This window comes from Somniosus microcephalus, chromosome 4 (assembly GCF_052327205.1).
Source record: "Somniosus microcephalus isolate GS21.2 chromosome 4, FLI_Smic_1.0, whole genome shotgun sequence".
In the NCBI taxonomy this organism is placed as follows: Eukaryota; Metazoa; Chordata; class Chondrichthyes; order Squaliformes; family Somniosidae; genus Somniosus; species Somniosus microcephalus.
In genome coordinates, this window is record NC_140990.1 from 224367773 (window position 1) to 224386877 (window position 19105).

General features: G+C 42.6%; 1 protein-coding gene across 2 annotated transcripts in view; it reads left to right on the forward strand.

Moving 5' to 3' along the window:
• Positions 1-19105, forward strand: part of LOC147120230 (signal transducer and activator of transcription 1-alpha/beta-like) — a 133971-nt gene that overhangs the window by 30463 nt on the left and 84403 nt on the right. For both annotated transcript variants that reach the window (XM_085985853.1, XM_085985851.1), the window contains exons 6-15: positions 9570-9648; positions 9825-9916; positions 11202-11353; positions 13316-13474; positions 15333-15425; positions 16300-16359; positions 16668-16697; positions 16801-16894; positions 17058-17099; positions 17399-17482. In XM_085985853.1, the coding sequence (XP_085841979.1) occupies positions 9570-9648; positions 9825-9916; positions 11202-11353; positions 13316-13474; positions 15333-15425; positions 16300-16359; positions 16668-16697; positions 16801-16894; positions 17058-17099; positions 17399-17482 (885 nt within the window). The remainder of the gene's footprint in view (positions 1-9569; positions 9649-9824; positions 9917-11201; positions 11354-13315; positions 13475-15332; positions 15426-16299; positions 16360-16667; positions 16698-16800; positions 16895-17057; positions 17100-17398; positions 17483-19105) is intronic.

Sequence of the window (19105 nt, forward strand, 5' to 3'; positions counted from 1 at the left end):
CAATAATTAATACATTTTACTGTGGGATTTTAAAATCCTACTGCATCCACATACCCAGATGTTATGGTATTTTAAAAGGCCATCATTTTCACACTGACCAGATGACACTCAACGTACTTTGTACTATAACTACAACTCAATCCTGACTTTTTGGCCTTATTTAATATTTTTATGCTATCAAAATCGATTACAGTGCATTTTTGTTCAGAATGACTTGTCCTCAAATCTCTCCCTCCATATAAATTCCCTTTTCCATGTTTATGCCTACTCCTCTCAACTTCCATGCTCTTAATCACTGACAAAGCCACCTCCAACATCCTCCTACCCCCTTCTAACCCCACTTTTTTCTATGTACACCCCGGGGAAACATTTTTTTCTTTCTCGGCCCCCACCACCAACCCATGTGCCATAATACCTCTGCAGTTGTTGATTTTTCTCAATGCCCTCTCCATCACCTTTTGGAGCCTGTGTCTCCAGAAAACATTTACTGCCTTCCCATGGTACGGCCCCCATCTTTGTGCTCTCGAGTATATTTAGCTCTTGGTCATCCAATGCCTCAAATTCTCCTCTTCTGTTTAAATCCCTCCATGGCATGGCCCTTCCCGGTCTCTCTAACCTCCTACAACGCTTTTCCTGGCCCACCTCCCTAACTCTCTTCCTCTAACTTTGACCTCTTGTGCATCTTCTCTTTCTTTCCTGCCCCTTACCCCCACCATTTTGTTCCACCATTGGTGGCCATGCCTTCAGCCACCTGTGGCTCCACACTCTGGAATTTTCTAACAATTCCCTCTTTTTTTTAATACCTTACTTAAAACCCACCTTTTTGACCAAGCTTTTGCTCACACTTATGCCATTCTTTGGCTTGCTGTCCCATTTTTTCATTGTGCTTCTGAAGAGGCTTGAGACATTTTTCTATGTTAAATGCTAGTTTTAGTTGTCATAGTAATAGTCTGCAATCCAGTCTTCCATTTTAGGAACTTGTCTTTATCAGTCAAAGGTGGACTGTTGTGTGTTTCTTTTTGTATCTGTGAATTTTAATTTTCTTTAGGTTTGGCTGAAAACCTGACTTAAAGGAAATTAAATAGACAAAATGGATAGATCGAGAAGCCACACAGGGAAAAGGATGTTAAGGCTATTAATGAGTGAAGATTTAGGGCCATAACCGTATTCTGTTTACAGATACAGAACATTAACATGAAGAATTCACTTATTTTTCACATCTTTGTAAAATAGTTACAAGAATTATTTCTGAATTTTGTAGTTTCTGTTTTTAACATCAATATATTACACTTTAGAAATAGATTAAGAACTATTTATTTAATAGGCGCTTCCTAGATCTCTTCAGTTCACTTCCTAGTTGTGAAATTTGGAAGGTGAGTTGTGTGCACCATGGTTCATTTCTCTTTTGCATGGCAATTGAAAGCATAATTTGTTTTTAACATCAATATGTTACACTTTAGAAATAGATTAAGGAGGAGAAATTCGGTATCGCCCCGTTTGGGGCGCAATTATCGGCCGGGCGCAAAGTTTAGTGCCTGGCGCTAACTATCTCCTCCGACTGCAAACTTGGCTTCTAGCGCCGCTGGAGGTGATTGGAGGGCTAAATCAGGTGCTACACACCTCTCAAGGCGCTAACGCCGAGGAGCGAGGCACTACCTCAGCGCGCTGGCGAAGCTCAAGTGATGTCAGTCAGCAATGGAACACACACACACTGGCCAGTTCTTAAAGGGGAGGGTCGATCTTGCTCTCCATCCACACCCTGCTCATTGCAGCCTTGAATCTCAGCCTGGAGAGACCTGTACATCAAATCTGCTGGAAAGAACAATGGAGAGGCCCAGGGAAAGAGCTGAGTGCAGCCCCCATAGTCTCTTCTAAATCGATGCAAGGAAGTTCAAATCAAAATGAACCTGCAAAGTGCTGCTCAGTACCCAAAACTCCTTCACACAGCATTAAATCTCTCCAGAAGTTTCTCTCTCTCTCTTTCAGAATGTGTGGTGCAAAAATGTCGTTGACAAATAAAGTCAGGAAGCGGTCGCCTTTAAATCGCGCTCCCCCAGTCCCTTCCCGACTGCAAAACGTTCCCCTCAACCTGTCATTGCTAGCAGTAGGCGGAAAGGCAGGGGGCGCCACTCAATATCCGGTCCGGGGCGTTGCACGCTTGACTGATGTCACGATCTGCAGGCGCAGGAGATCGTGGTGGAAGTGTTTAGTGCCGCTGCAAAATGTTTGGTCAATTTCGCGAGCGGCGCAAACATCGCCACGCCCAGGCGGCAGTTACTTTGTGCCCCATTAGCGCCTTAACGGGAGGCGCAAAGCAACTGAATTTTTCTCCCCTCGGAACTGTTTCTGTAATAGGAACTTCCTGGATCTCTTCAGTTCACTTCCTAGTTGTGAAATTTGGAAGGTGCATTGTGTGCACCATGTTTCATTTCTCTTTTGCATGGAAATTGAAAGCCTAATTTGCCAAATTTTTATCATCCAAAGGCATTTATTAAAGAGTAACCTATATTTATTTACAATTCAATGGAAATTATGACCTGCAACAGAATTTGGTAAATAGTACATATATACAATATAAAGCACTTGGTTTTTAACATTGAATTTTGAAATCACTTTGGTTACCCATACTAAAATGTCAGGTAGGCTCAGTTGGTAACCCTGTTGCCTGTAAGTCAGATGGTCACTGCTTCAAGCTCCACTCCATGACTTGAGCACATAGTCTAGGCTGACGCTTTGAGGGAGTACTGCATTATCGGAGATGCACCTTTTGGATGAGTTATTAAACTGATGCCTATATAAGAACATAAGAAGATAAGAAATAGGAGCAGGAGTAGGCCAATCGGCCCCTCGAGCCTGCTCCGCCATTTAATAAGATCATGGCTGATCTGATCCTAACCGCCAATCTACTATCACAGAACCATCTCCTGAATCTAACAGAATTAGACACACGAAATAGGAGCAGGATCAGGCTACATGGCCCCTGGGCCTGCTCCACTACCCACAGGGCCATGACCGATCCGAACCTAGACTCATGTCCAAATTCCTGCCCTTTCCCCGTAACCCTTAATTCCCTTTACTTCTAGGAAACTGTCTATTTCTGTTTTAAATTTATGTAATGATGTAGCTTCTACAGTTTTTTGGGGCAGCATATTCCATGGACCTACCACCCTCTGAGTGAAGTAGTTCCTCCTCATCTCAGTTTTGAAAGAGCAGCCCCTTATTCTAAGACTATGCCCCCTAGTTCTAGTTTCACCCATCATCGGGAACATCCTCACCGCATCCACCCGATCAAGCCCCTTCACAATCTTATATGTTTCAATAAGATCGCCTCTCATTCTTCTGAACTCCAATGAGTAGAGTCCCAATCTACTCAACCTCTCCTCACATGTCCATCCCCTCATCCCCGGGATTAACCGAGTGAACCTTCTTTGTACTGACTCGAGAGCAAGTATGTCTTAAGTATGGACACCAAAACTGTATGCAGTCTCACCAATACCTTGTACAACTGAAGCAATGCCTCCCTATTTTTATATTCTATCCCCCTAGCAATGAAAGCCAACATTCCATTGGCCTTCTTAATCACTTGCTGCACCTGCATACTAACCTTTGAGTTTCGTGCACCAGGACCCCCAGATCCCTTTGTACTTCAGTACTTTCCAGTTTCTTGCCATTAAGATAATAGCTTGCTCTACGATTTCTCCTGCCAAAGTGCATAACCTCACACTTTCCAGTATTGTATTCCATCTGCCAAATCTCTGCCCACTTACTTAGCCTGTCTATGTCCCCTTGCAGGTTTTTTATGTCCTCCTCACTCACTACTTTCCCTCCCATCTTAGTATCATCTGCAAACTTTGATATGTTACACTCGGTCCCCTCCTCCAAATCGTTAATATAGATTGTAAAGAGTTGGGGACCCAGCACCGACCCCTGCGGAACACCACTAGTTACTGATTGCCATTCTGAGAATGAACCATTTATCCCAACTCTCTGCCTTCGGTTAGATAGCCAATCCTCTTATCCATGCCAGAATATTACCCCCAATCCTGTGATTTTTTATCTTAAGCGATAATCTTTTGTGTGGCACCTTGTCAAATGCCTTTTGGAAGTCTAAATACACTACGTCCACTGGTTCCCCTTTATCCACCCTATATGTTACTTCCTCAAAGAACTCCAGCAAATTTGTCAAACATGACATCCCCTTCATAAAACCATGCTGACTTTGTCCTATTAAATGATAATTATCCAAATGTCTTGTTACTGTCTCCTTAATAATGGACTCCAAAATTTTACCTACCACAGATGTTAGGCTAACCGGTCTATAGTTTCCAGCCTTCTGCCTACTGCCCTTTTTAAATAAGGGTGTTACATTAGCAGTTTTCCAGTCTGCCGGGACCTTTGTTGAGTCCAGGGAGTTTTGGAAAATTATTACCAATGCATCCACAATCCCTACCGCCACTTCCCTCAAGACCCTAGGATGTAAGCCATCAGGTCCAGGTGATTTATCCACCTTGAGTCCCATTATTTTACCGAGTACCACTTCCTTAGTGATTTTGATCGTGTTTAGCTCCTCCCCCCCCCCATAGCCCCCTGTTTGTCCAGTGTTGGGATATTCTTCGTGTCTTCTACTGTAAAGACTGATACAAAATATTCATTCAGTGTTTTTGCCATCTCCATATTTCCCACCATTAATTCCCCGGTCTCATCCTCTAAGGGGCCAACATTTACTTTAGCCACCCTTTTTCTTTTTATATAACTAAAAACTCTTACTATCTGTTTTTATATTTTTTGCTAATTTACTTTCATAATCTATCTTCCCTTTCTTAATCTTTTTGTTATTTTTTGCTGCCTTTTAAAGTTTTCCCAATCCTCTATCCTCCACTAGATTTGGCTACCTTATATGCCCTTGTTTTTAGTCGAATACTATCCTTAATTTCTTTACTTAGCCACGGATGGCTGTCTTTTCTTTTACACCCTTTTCTTCTCAGTGGAATATTTTTTTTTTGGAAGTTGTAAAATAACTCCTTAAATGTACACCACTGATCATGTATCGTCTTACCCTTTAATCTATTTTCCCAATCCACTCTACTCAATTCCGCTCTCATACCTTCATAGCCTCCTTTATTCAAGCTTAGCACGCTTGTTTGAGATCCAACCTTCTCACCCTCTAATTGAATATGGAATTCAACCATGTTATGGTCACTCATTCCAAGGGGATCCTTTACTAGCACATTTTTAATTAATCCTGTCTCGTTACACAGGACCAGATCTAAGGTTGCTTACCCCCTGGTCGGTTCAGTTACATACTGCTCAAGAAACCCATCCCTAATACACTCAATGAGCTCATCCTCAAGGCAGCCCTGCCCAATTTGATTGTTCCTGCTTTTGCCCTTTTTATTACTTTACCTTTTACTCCATACCTTCTGCCCCTTCCTGACACGCTCTGGTTTTTAATTTCCCCACTGCTACCTAAGTCTATGACCTTCTCTGTTGTCATTTTTATTATTTGCTCTCTAGGAACCTCCCCCCCACTAGTTAGTTTAAAGCCCTCTCTACAGCCCTAGTTATATGATCTGCCAGGACTCTAGTCCCAGCACTGGCCAAGTGAAGCCTGTCCCAACGGAACAGCTCCCTCCTGCCCCAGTACTGGTGCCAGTGTCCCAGGAAGCAAAACCCATTTCTCCCACACCAGTCTTTGAGCCACGCATTTAACACTCTAATTTTATTTCTCCTAGCCAATTTCGCTCGTGACTCAGGTAATATTACCCTTGAGGTTCTGTTTTTTAATTTGACCCCTAGCTGCTCATACTCCTTTAACAGGCTTCCTAGTCCTATCTACGTCGTTTGTACCAACATGGACCACGACAACTGGATCCACCCCCTCCCACTGCAAGTTTCTTTCCAGCCCAGAGGAGATGTCCTTAACCCTGGTAGGCAACACAGCCTTCGGGACTCTCGTTCTCGGCTGCAGAGAACTCTATCTATCCCCCTAATAATACTATCCCCTACCACTACAACATTTCTAGTTACTCCCCCCTCTTGAATGGCCCCCCCGTTCCACGGTGCTGTGGCCAGGTTGCTCATCCTCCCTGCAGTCCCTGCTCCCGTCCCCACCGGGAGTAAGAACCTCGAACCTGCTGGACAAGAGCAAGGGCTGCGGCTCCTCCAGCTCTACCTCCTGGATCCCCGTACCTGCCTCACTCGTAGTCACACCGTCCTGTCCCTGACCATGGGCTACATCTGAATTAATTAACTTCATAGGTGTGACCACCTCCTGATGCACAGAGTCCAGGTACTTCTCCCCCTCCCTGATGTGTCGCAGTGTCTGAAGCTCAGACTCCAGCTCATCAACACGGAGCTGGAGTTCCTGTAGCAGCAGACACTTGTCACAGACGTAATCACCGTGAGCCTCAATGGGGTTCACCGGCTCCCACATCTCGCAAGAGTAACACATCACCTGCTCCATTCTATGTAATTAATTAAATTTTTTATTGTTAGTTATGGACACCCTCTGCCCGATTATAGATGCTAGTATCCCCTTTAATTAATTGGATTTAAATTAAATCAATCACTCTCGTTACACCAGTTAAATGGTTTACCAACAGTCACTCTGCACCAGAAAGGCCTTATTAACTACAACCCAGAGTTTAAGTTTGAAAAGAGCACCTAACACCCCACTTACCCTAACTCACACACTTACCCAAACTCTCAGCACTCTCTGCTGACTTGCACTCAGTGCTTGCTCGCACTAGCCTGGTCTTTTTATACTGTTTGTTTGTTTATCATAATATCGAATTCTTCATTAAGATGGAGAATGAAGTAGTTGACTCAGAGACAAGGGTCCTCAATTTAAATAAAGGAAACTACGATGGTCTGAGGAGCGAGTTGGGTAGGATTGAGTGGGGAATGGCGCTCAAAGGGTTGACGGTGGATAGGCAATGGCAAACATTCAAAGACCGAATGGATGAGCTACAGAATTTGTTCATCCCAGTTTGGCATAAAAATAAAACAAAAAAGTGACTCAACCGTGGCTAACAAGGGAAATTAGGGATAGCATAAGATCCAAGGAGAGGACATATAAATTGGCTAGAAAAAGCAATAATCCTGAGGATTGGGAGCAGTTTAGGAGTCAACAAAGGAGGACAAAGGGATTAATTAAGAAAGGGAAAATAGAATGAGAGTAAGCTAGCAGGGAACATAAAAACTGACTGTAAAAGCTTTTATAGATATGTGAAGAGAAAAAGATTAGTGAAGTCAAGCGTAGGTCCCTTACAGTCAGAATCAGGGGAATTTATAATGGGAAACAAGGAAATGGCAGACCAACTAAATACATACTTTGGTTCTGTCTTCACAAAGGAGGACACAAATAACCTCCCAGAGATGCCGGGGAATATAGGGTCTGATGAAAGAGAGGAACTGAAAGAAATCAGTATTGTTAGGAAAATTGATGGGACTGAAGGCCGATAAATCCCCAGGGCCTGATGGTCTGCATCCCAGGGTACTTAAGGAAGTGGCCCTAGAGATAGTAGATGCATTACTGGTCATCTTCCAGAACTCGATAGACTCTGGAACGGTACCCATGGATTGGAGGGTAGCTAATGTTACCCCACTATTCAAAAAAGGTGGTAGAGAAAAAGCGGGGAATTATAGACCGGTAAGCCTGACATTGGTAGTGGGGAAAATGCTAGAGTCTATTATAAAAGATGTAATAGCAGAGCACTTGGAAAGCAGTGACAGGATCGGACAAAGTCAACATGGATTTACAAAAGGTAAATCATGCTTGACTAATCTACTGGAATTTTTTGAGGATGTAACTGGTAAAATAGATAAGGGAGAACCAGTGGATGTGGTGTATTTGGACTTTCAGAAGGCTTTCGATAAGGTCCCACACAAGAGATTAGCGTGCAAAATTAAGGCACATGGGATTGGGGGCAAGGTACTGACTTGGATAGAGAACTGGTTGGCGGACAGAAAGCAAAGAGTTGGAATAAACGGGTCGTTTTCCGAGTGGCAGGCAGTGACTAGTGGGGTACCGCAAGGATCGGTCCTAGGACCCCAGCTGTTCACAATATATATTAATGATCTGGACGAGGGAATTGGATGTAATATCTCCAAATTTGCAGATGACACAAAGCTGGGCGGGAGGGTAAGCTGCGAGGAGGATGTCGGGAAACTCCAGTACGATTTGGACAGGTTGGGTGATTGGGCAGAAACATGGCAAATGCACTATAATGTGGATAAATGTGAGGTTATCCACTTTGGTGGCAAAAACAGGAAGGCAGATTATTATTTGAATGGCTATAGATTGGGAGAAGGGGAAGTGCAAAGAGACCTGGGTATCCTTGTGCACCAGTCGCTGAAGGTAAGCATGCAGGTGCAGCAAGCGGTTAAGAAGGCAAATGGTATGTTGGCCTTCGTAGCAAGAGGGTTCGAGTACAGGAACAAGGATGTCTTGCTACAGTTGTACAGGGCCTTGGTGAGACCGCACCTTGAGTATTGTGTGCAGTTTTGGTCACCTTACCTGAGGAAGGACGTTCTTGCCATGGAGGGAGTGCAGCGAAGATTCACCAGGCTGATACCTGGGATGGCAGGAATGACGTATGAGGAGAGATTGTGTCGATTGGGCTTATACTCACTGGAGTTTAGAAGATTGAGAGAGGATCTCATCGAAACCTATAAAATTCTGTCAGGTCTGGACAGACTAGATGCAGGAAGGATGTTTCTGATGGCCGGGGAGTCCAGAACCAGGGGTCATAGTCTAAGGATAAGGGGTAAGCCATTTAGGACTGAAATGAGGAGGAATTTCTTCACCCAGAGAGTGGTGAACCTGTGGAATTCTCTGCCACAGAGGGCGGTGGAGGCTAGTTCATTAAATATATTCAAGAAAGAGTTGGATATATTTCTTGAGGCTAAAGGGATCAAGGGATATGGGGAGAAGGCAGGGACAGGGTACTGAATTTGGATGATCAGCCATGATCACATTGAATGGCGGAGCAGGCTCGACGGGCCGAATGGCCTACTCCTGCTCCTATCTTCTATGTTTCTATGTTTACAGCCAAATGAGTCACCCCTGCTGATTGGTTAGAAAACTGGTTTCCACTGCCTGCTGTGCTAATTTACTCCTACTGCAGTGTAACCTTGTTTTACTCTTCTTAAACCAACAGAATCCCAAATATTTAACTTTTCCCCTTTACTTAAACTGCTTAAGTAATCTTATCAAGAATGATTTAAAGAGAAATAGCAATTAAAGAACTCACACTTACCCAAACTCACAGCACTCTCTGCTGACTCTATGCCTGTTCAACTGATGTAAAAGATCCCATTTTGTACAAGAGCAGGGAATTCTCTTGCCCAACATCATCCCCAAACAGCAGCATCAAAACAAATTAGCTGGTCATTTATCCTGTTTGTGGGAACTTACTGTGTGCGAATTAGTTACCTGGTTTTCCTACATAACAGTGACTGTACTTCAAAGAGTAAATCATTGACTGTGAAGCATTTTGAGACATCCTGAGGACATGAAATGCACTGTACAAATGTGAGTTTATTTTTTTTTGTTTTTATGATTGTAGGAGATTGAACAGGAAATCAAATCCCTTGAAGATCTTCAGGATGAATTTGATTTCAGATCTAAAACTTTGCAAAGTCGAGGTAAGAAGTAAATTTTATGTTAATGTGTGTACCAAGGGTGCTGGTGAAAGAAATTGTGCAAGTTACAATTCCTTTCCACACAATTGTCTTAAGCATTACTGTTATACATGTGTTGCAAATTAAAATTAGATGTAATTTGTTCCATGTTTTGTTTAATTCTCATTTTACCTTGATAGAGCATGAAGTGAATGGTTTGGCTCAAAATGAAATTAAGCAAGAAAAACTCCATCTCCACAATATGATGCTGAAGTTGGATGCGAAAAGAAAGGTAAGCCATGTTTTGATTATAGTGCTATGGTTATTGCCAGTGTTTTATTAATTGCTATTCTGTTAAGCTTAAGTTTTTATTTTTCCTCGGTTCAGAGTTTAAAAAAACTGAAATCCGCCAACCAACACCACCTAGACAGATTACCTGGTCATTTACCTCATTGCTGTTTGTGGGACTTTGCTGTGAACAAATTGTTGCTGCAGTATTTGCTTACAAAACAACAGTGACTACACTTCAAAAGTAATTAATTGACTGCAAAACAGTTTGAGGTCTGAGGACATGAAAGGTGCTATATAAATGCAGGGTTTTTCCTTTTTTGTTTCAAAATTTAAAAGAATGTTTATAATTGGAAAATTTTGGTCATAATCAGCCAGAACAATTTCAGGTGGAACAAATAAAATACTTATACATCAACTTACTGTTTATGTACATCATTAGCTGCACACTCTGTTCTGTCTTTCCCATGGACATGACGCGTGTTCTATATTGACTCTCTGTTTTTCTGGCTCAGTTGGTAGCACTCTCGCCTCTGAGTCAGAAGGTTGTGGGTTCAAGTCCCACTCCAGAGACTTGAGCACAAAAATCCAGGCTGACATACTGAGGGAGCGCTGCACTGTCAGAGGTGCCGTCTTTCAGATGAGACGTTAAACCGAGGCCCTGTCTGCTCTCTCCGGTGGACGTAAAAGATCCCATGGCACTATTTCGAAGAAGAGCAGGGGAGTTATCCCCGATGTCCTGGCCAATATTTATCCCTCAATCAACCTCACAAAAAAAACAGATTATCTGGTCATTATCACATTGCTGTTCGTGGGAGCTTGCTGTGTGCAAATTGGCTGCCGCGTTTCCTACATTACAACAGTGACTGCACTCCAAAAGTTCTTCATTGGTTGTAAAGCGCTTTGGGATGTCCTGAGGCTGTGAAAAGCGCTATATAAATGCAAGGTTTTTTTGTATATGTAGAGAGAGAAGGTAAAGTGCTTCGTGCATCAAACGGGGAAGTGGCTGGGGGTATCACTCCAAAACTGCAATTTGTGACATTCCAGTTGAACCTTAAAATCAGAAGGTTGTTTATTTATTTTGCTGAGAGACACTAATACTTGATAGCTTTCTAAAACTGTCTAATATATTCAGTTCACTGAAAATGTATTTTCTTTTAAAGGGCATATATATATTTTAAAAGATAAATAGTGTGTGTGTGTGCTAGAACAAGGCATTTATATGGCTTTTTTGTACACCTTTTTAAATGCAGAGTTCACTGACTGACATCTTGTACTTTTATTTGTAGGATGTAATCAATAAAACTGCCTGTCTGCTGAATGAAACCGATCAAATTGAGGGCATTTTGATCACTGAAGAGTTGGTAGAATGGAAACGGAGACAGCAGATTGCATGCATTGGAGGACCACCAAACACCTGTCTTGACCAGCTGCAGCACTGGTGGGCTTTTCAACCATTTGTAGCAACTTTAACTGAGATTGACTAACTCGGCACAAACTGTTGATTTGAACACCACTTTCCTGGGCATTCCAGGAAGTGAATTTAACCACATAGCCATTTAGGAGCTTTGGTTATGTATGAACACTGGTAACACTACCCCAATAAAGGGATATTAATTAAAGGGCAGCGAACAAATCCTTAACTCCTTGCCAAAGAACTGTCTGGAAATTCGCCTTATCTTCCCTCTCCCTTTTCTCCTTCCTCCCCCCTCTCTTTCCCCCGCCCCCCCCCCCCCTTTCCAGGTGCTTGAAGATGGCATACTTGAGCCATCTTGCATCATGCCTGCAACAATACATTTGTCTATCAGCAACCACTAATCTATTACCTGAAATTCAGTTTCATATATAGTGAAACTTGTAAATTAGGAACACCTAAGGGACTTGCATCAGCTGTCTTTTATTTGCAGGTGTCCTTATTTTCAAAGTTGTCCTTGTATGTACAGTAAACTGGATGAGACAGATATTCCCGGATTGGCTGTATCTCCTGCAGCATTCCCTTTTTTTCATTCTCGCCTGGGATTGTGCCTAATTCTGGAGCCTGGCCAGCAGGATGTGATTTCAGTTCATTTTCTGTTTGTTGGGTTTCCTAGTTCATTGCCATCCCGGGGGGGGGGGGCTTTTCCATTGAGGGCGCGATGTCCTGATCCTTGAAGCTGCTGCGTTGGCAGCCTGAACAGGGCAAGGTGGCTGCTGCAGGGCCGGAGTGCCTGGCAGACCCCAGCCAAATTGGAGGATTAATGTCATGCCGACCCCTGTCCTCGACCCCCCCCTTCCTCCGTTTGCTGTAACTGCTAATGCTTGAAGTGCTGGGGAGGTGGGGGCTGTTAGAAGCTCCTCAGTACCTGACATACTGGTGGAGTAGGGCTGCCAGCTCCGATTGGAGGCATTCCTGGAGCGTTGGTTACATGACGTTCTGACCCCATGACATCTGATCACGTGACGTCTGATTGCATGACTGCTACAAATGTTATTGGATTAACATATAACGGTTAAGTCCCCTGTAGTTGAGAAGCTTTATTTGTGGTTTTGCGCCAGCAGCTGTTGTGTGAGAAGTTCCAAGAACCGGAGACCACCCGAGAGCAGGCGAAGAAGGGAAACTGAGGACGGGAAAAGGGGGAAATCTCTGTGTGTCTCTCTCTCTCTCTCTCTCTCTCTCTCTCTCTCTCTCTCTCTCTCTCTCTCTCTCTCTCTGTCTCTCCCTCCGATTCCTAACTGTCCCCTCCCACCAACCAGCAGTTCCCGGCCTTTGTGTAATGGAGATCTCTTTACCCAGCATCCATAGCGGCAGAGATGCCCCTCTGTCCATGCTGTGCAAGCATTGAATCATCGAGATATACCGCTGTGCATGCTGGATAAAGGAATCTCCATTACGCAAAAGCCATTTTTCCACCTCGCACTTACCTGCGTGTCTGGTGTTTTACGTTATAAACGCACTTGGTGCATTGAAGGCTGTCCGTAGTTTGTAATTTGCAAGTGTCCATGGTTTCAAGAGGCAATTTGTATCCATTATAATGTACGTTATTTGGGACTGTATGCAAGTGTCTTTTTTTAGCAGGTGTCCATTTGTTCAGGTTTCACTGTAGTTTGTTGGGAAAATGTGTTGATATTTAATTGAAAACGTGAGATTTTTCAGGATTATATAGCTTTACTGGAAAAACTAAAAAGGGACTGAGAATGGGCTGCTAGTGCAGTTTGTGACTTGCTGATCCTTGGTCTCAGTGATGGTTGTGCTGATCCTTGGTCTCAGTGATGGTTGTGCTGATCCTTGGTCTCAGTGATGGTTGTGCTGATCCTTGGTCTCAGTGATGGTTGTGCTGATCCTTGGTCTCAGTGATGGTTGTGCTGATCCTTGGTCTCAGTGATGGTTGTGCTGATCCTTGGTCTCTGATGGTTATGCTTTCAGGTTCACGTTGCTGGCTGAAAGTTTGCAGCAGGTTCGGCAACAGTTAAAGAAACTGGAAGAACTTGAACAGAAATATTCGTACGACGGGGACCCTATTACTCAAAATAAGCAATTCCTGGAGGAAAGGAACAACAGCTTGTTCTGCAATCTTATTAAAAGGTAACAATTTCAAAGAAAGTTCAAGAGGAAAAGTGGCTTTTTCAAAACTTTCATCTAAGTTCCCTCAGTTTTAAGTTTGTAAGATCCATTTCTCTGGTCTCCTGATGTTGGTCTACACAGTGCAAAACGGAAAGGAAAATCGGGCGTGGTGTAAAAGGGGCTGCTAATTTGCTATGAGCCCATTTCGCGTGACTGGCGAAGACCAATTTCGCTCCTATTGACTGTTGCTAGGATGCAGTTCCACAAGTGTTGACAGTATACTTGCATCTTGACAATTGATCATTCTTCAGGGTTACCACCCTAGACAATGGGTTTTGGCAGGCTGTTTAACTGTGATCTTACAGCAACTTGTATTTATATAGCGCCTTTAACGTAGTAAAACATCCCAAGGTGCTGCACAGGAGTGTTATAAGACAAAAATTTGACACCGAGCCACATAAGGACAGGTGAGAGGTAGGTTTTAAGGAGCGTCTTAAACTAGGAAAGAGAGGTAGTGAGCCGGAGAGGTTTAGACAGGGAATTCCAGCGCTTAGCGCCGAGGCAACAGAAGGCACGACCACCAATGGTTGAGTGATTTATAATCGGGGATGCTCGAGGGCAGAATTAGAGGAGCGCAGATATGTTGGGGGTGGGTGGAGGATATTACAGAAATAGGGAGGGGCGAGGCCATGGAGGGATTTGAAAACGAGACACTGCTTAACCGGGAGCCATAGTAGGTCAGTGAGAACAGCAGTGATGGGTAAACGGGACCTAGTGCGAGTTAGGACACAGGCAGCCGAGTTTTGGATGACCAAGTTTACCGTAGGATAGAATGTGGGAGGCCAGCCAGGAGTGCGTTGGAATAGTCAAGTCTAGAGGTAACCAAGGCACGGATGAGGGTTTCAGCAGCGGATGAGCTGAGGCAAGCGCGTAGACGGGCGATGTTACGGAGGTGGAAATAGGTGGTCTTTGTTATGTGGTCGGAAGCTCATTTCAGGGTCAAATATGACACCAAGGTTGCGAACAGTGTGGTTCAGCCTCAGACAGATGTTAGGGAGAGGGATGGAGTCAGTGGCTAGGGAACGGAGTTTGTGGCGAGGACCGAAAGCAATGGCTTCGGTCTTCCCAATATTTAATTGGTGAACATTTTTGCTCATCCAGAACTGTATGTCGGACAAGCAGTCTGACAATTTAGACACCGTGGAGGGGTCAAGAGAAGTGGTACTGAGATAGAGCTGGGCATCGTCGGCATACATGTGGAAGCTGACGCTGTGTTTTTGGATGATGTCGCCAAGGGGCAGCATGTGGATGAGAAATAGGAGGGGGCCAAGGATAGATCCTTGGAGGACACCAGAGGTAATGATGCGGGAGCGGGTAGAGAAGCCGTTGAAGGTGATTCTCTGGTTAGATAGATAAGAATAAACAAAAAAAAACACACATCTATTGCTGCTTGTCTGCAATAACCACTTTTTCAGCAGTGTAGAGATTTTGCAGAACTGTTTAACCAAAATGCAAATAATGTGTTTGACCACCATTTGTGGTGGTGCATACAATGTACTCCCATAGACTCTGTTTTTCTCCCAGTATCTGAACTAAATGAGCATCAATATTAAAGTGGAAATAAACATGTTACATCATCCAGTTTGAGGGGCAGCTTCAACTGTGCCAACACCTTCACTGATATTTGTGCAGATTCTCTCCCTGTGAATAATCACTGTTCCTTTTCCGATCATCCGCTCATTAACTTTTGTTACACTTCAACCTCTCTCTCGGTAGATTGTATTGCTATTTTCTTAAAGGAATACTTTATTTGCGAAATGCTGATCATTTAAATTAAACTGCGTGATACTCATGTTCCATTCTGCCCACTTTACTTCAGTTCCTTTGTGGTGGAGAGACAGCCTTGCATGCCAACCCATCCACAGAGACCAATGGTCCTGAAAACTGGTGTGCAGTTCACTGTTAAGTTAAGGTGAGTGACTTTTTTTTTTAACCTTCAATCATAAATAAGTTTCATTCAGATAAATAATAGGTTTCCCAGATTGATGATGTATAAGACCATGGCTGTTTTTATATTTAAAAAAAAAAAAAAAAAAAAAAAAATTTTTAAATGCATATCCATATCTAAAGATAAATCAACCTTGACCGTGGGATCGAACCTGGGGACCGCCCTGATCTGTGTGGCTCAATTTCTCACTAGATTGATTGAATGAGCCCTTGGGGAAGCTTTGTGATGTGTGTTAGTATTTTGATAGCTCTGAATTGGCCCCAACATTTGTTATTAAATATGAGCTGCGCACCATAGTCTGTATTGAGGGGCTGAAAGCATTAACCAGACACAAGTAGCTGTAGACTGTGGCTGAAAAGTATGAAGCTTTAGGGGAACCTTTTTACCCACAGCATTCTGTGATCACTGCAGATGCTCTGAATGTACTATTGATGTGACATGTACAAAAATTTAAAAAGTTTAAATAACAAACTGGTGTTTTGGTGCCCAAAACGCAGTGATAAGGCCTGTGCTTTAATAATAAAATATTGTGTCCATCACCTTGTATAACTGAAAATGAATTTGGAGCCTTGCCTTTCTCTGTCATGGTGCATTATGTGATGGAGGCCAGACTTTACACTGGAATCTGTTTGTTTCTTGGTGACATGGCTTTAAGTCACACTTCACTAAACTGGGGACTTTAAAAGTGCAAGTGGCAAACAGCAAGAATCAGACCTGCTACTAACAATTAACATAAGGAAATGCTTTAATTTAGCCTCATCAGCTTGGTTCACTTTTTAATCTGCTATATGGCACGTGTTATTTAGCACCTCTTACTTTTTTTTCCTTTTTGTTACAGGCTCTTGGTAAGGCTACCAGAACTAAATTATCAGTTGCGTGTAAAAGCATCATTCGACAAGTACGTAATGTCATATTATTTTCATGTGTGTTTTGCTGCCAATTATAGGTGGCATCTTAGGGGAAAGTAGTAGTTAAATGTAAACTTAATTTCAAGACCAGCGAATATTTGTTGCATGGTATGTGTCCATGATTCAGCAAGGATAGCTGACGTACATATTGGCTTCACAATAGGATGAAGTGATATCAGACTAGAACACTTTCCAATTTTTCGGTTGGGTTTTAAGAATATTGTGCTATTGTCAGTAAATATGTTATTTTAAGGCTTTTGCATTTAAAATAGAATTTAATAGTGTAATTTTTTTTCAGGGATGTCACTGAAAAATGTTCTGTAAAGGGGTAAGTACTGTCATTTATTCCTAATGTTGATTTTCCCTTTTGTAATTTTGTCTTTTTTCATGTGTATGTGTTTTACTCTTTTTTTTAAATTTACCTCATACAGATTTAGAAAATTTAATATACTAGGAACTAACACAAAAGTCATGAACATGGAGGAGTCGACGAATGGAAGCTTAGCTGCTGAATTCAGACATCTGGTAGGTAGTTGTACTGAAAATCAAACACTGGATCAGTGTATTCACCACAGTGCTATTCTATTGTAGTCCTCTCATAGCTGAGCGTTCAATAACAACATTTACAGAACAGTGCCTATTTTTAAAACTTATTTTTAATGCGGTATGGTCTGTTTCTACATTGCAGCAACTGAAGGAACAGAAAAATACAGGGAGCAGAACAACAGAAGTAAGTGCAATATTGTGGGTACCTCCAGGCTCGACTTCTCTTCCAACACACTATCTCCTCACCAGCCTCCCAAGCTTCACTCTGCATAATCTCCAACTTCTTCAAAACTCCGTGGCCACATTGTGTCCTACACTAATTCCTGCTTACCCATCGGTCCAGTTCTTGCTGATCTCCTTTGTCTCCCTGACCCCCGTCGCATTGAAAGCAAAATCCTCATCTCGTTATTACTTTTTGACAAACTTCTTGTATTATGTTTTAAAATCATCAGCTAAACTAATGTTTCAAATCTGCCTAAGCAGGGCCCCCTTATTGTGACTGAGGAACTTCACTCCATCAGCTTTGAGACTCAGTTCTGTCATCAGAACCTGAACATTGACCTAGAGGTAAGAAGTTTTCAGGGCAAAAAAGCGATCACTTCTAAAATTGAATTTGGGGTTTTGCAGCAATTTAAAGTCAAATCCCATGATCTTGTTCTTTAAAAAGTAAATGTTGGGATGCGGGTGTCGCTGGCCAGTCTGGCATTAATTGCTCATCCCTAGTTGCTCTGAGGCGGTGGTGATGGTGGACCTTCTTGAACCAAAGCTGTTCGAGACAGCTGAATTTAAAGCTGAATCCCATGAGTTTGTTTTTTAAGGTTAAAGGCTAAACATTTTAACAATGGTTGGGAAACATTTGTTTTCCACATGTAATTGAGCTGGTGTAGTCCTGGGTAAAATTTAGCAAACTGTTAATTTGGTTTATACAGTACATTAAAAATTGTTAGCTTTGATTTGTTAATGTTCTAATACACTAGGCAGAAATCTGGCTTGAAAAGAGTTGACTAAAAAGTCTGTAAACAAGTGATGTAATAATCTGATTGAGGTGATGGTCATTAGCAGCCTTTAAGGACTGGAGGGTGGCAAATGTTACAAAACCTGTCCAAACAAAGGGAAAGGAAATAATAGGCTATTTAGTGTTAACTTGCTTGTGGGTAAAGTGTCCATAATGCAGATGAAATTAGTGAATATTTGAGAGACATGAGCTAAAGGGAATGCAGTAGATGCTGTATATATGGACTTTCACTATTTGATATGTGCTACATAAGCGATGAACAGCGTGATAGCTAGGGAACTGAAAACAAAGTAGGATTTAATGTTTTTCAATAGCAAAATACGGCAGATGCTGGAAATCTGAAATAACAACAGAAATGTTTTTCAGATTGGCAAGATAAGAACATTCAGTAAGATCATGGCTGATCTGATCTTGGCCTCAACTCCACTTTTTTCTGCCTGTTCCCCATAACCCTTGACTCCCATGATGTTCAATAATCTGTCTATCTCAGCCTTGAATATATTCAATGAGTCAGCCTCCACAGCTCTCTGTAGTAGAGAATTCCAAAGATTCACGACCCTGTGAGCGAAGAAATTCCTCCTCATCTCCATCTTAAATGGGCGACCCCCCCCCCCCTTATTCTGAAACTATGACCCCTAGTTCTAGATTCCTCCACGAGGAGAAACATCCTCTCAGCATCTACCCTGTCAAGCCCCCTCAGAATCTTATGTTTCAATAAGATCACACCTTTTTCTTCTAAACTCCAATGAGTATAGGCTGAACCTGCTCAACCTTTCCTCATAAGACAACCCCTTCATCCCAGGAATCAACCTAGTGAACCTTCTCTGAACTGCCTCCAACACAAGTATATCCCTCCTTAAATAAGGAGACCAAAACTGCACGCAGTACTCTAGGTGTGATCTCACCAACACCCTGTACAGTTGTAGCAAGACTTCCTACTTTTATACCCATCCCCCTTGCAATAAAGGCCAACATTCCATTTGCCTTCCTAATTACTTGCTGTACCAGCATGTTAACATTTTGTGTTTCATGTACGAGGACACCCAGATCCCTCTATACTGCAGTATTCTGTAGTCTCTCTCCATTTAAACAATATTTTGCTTTTCTATTCTTCCTACCAAAATGGATAACCTCCCACATTATACTCCATCTGCCAAATTTTTGCCCACTCCCTT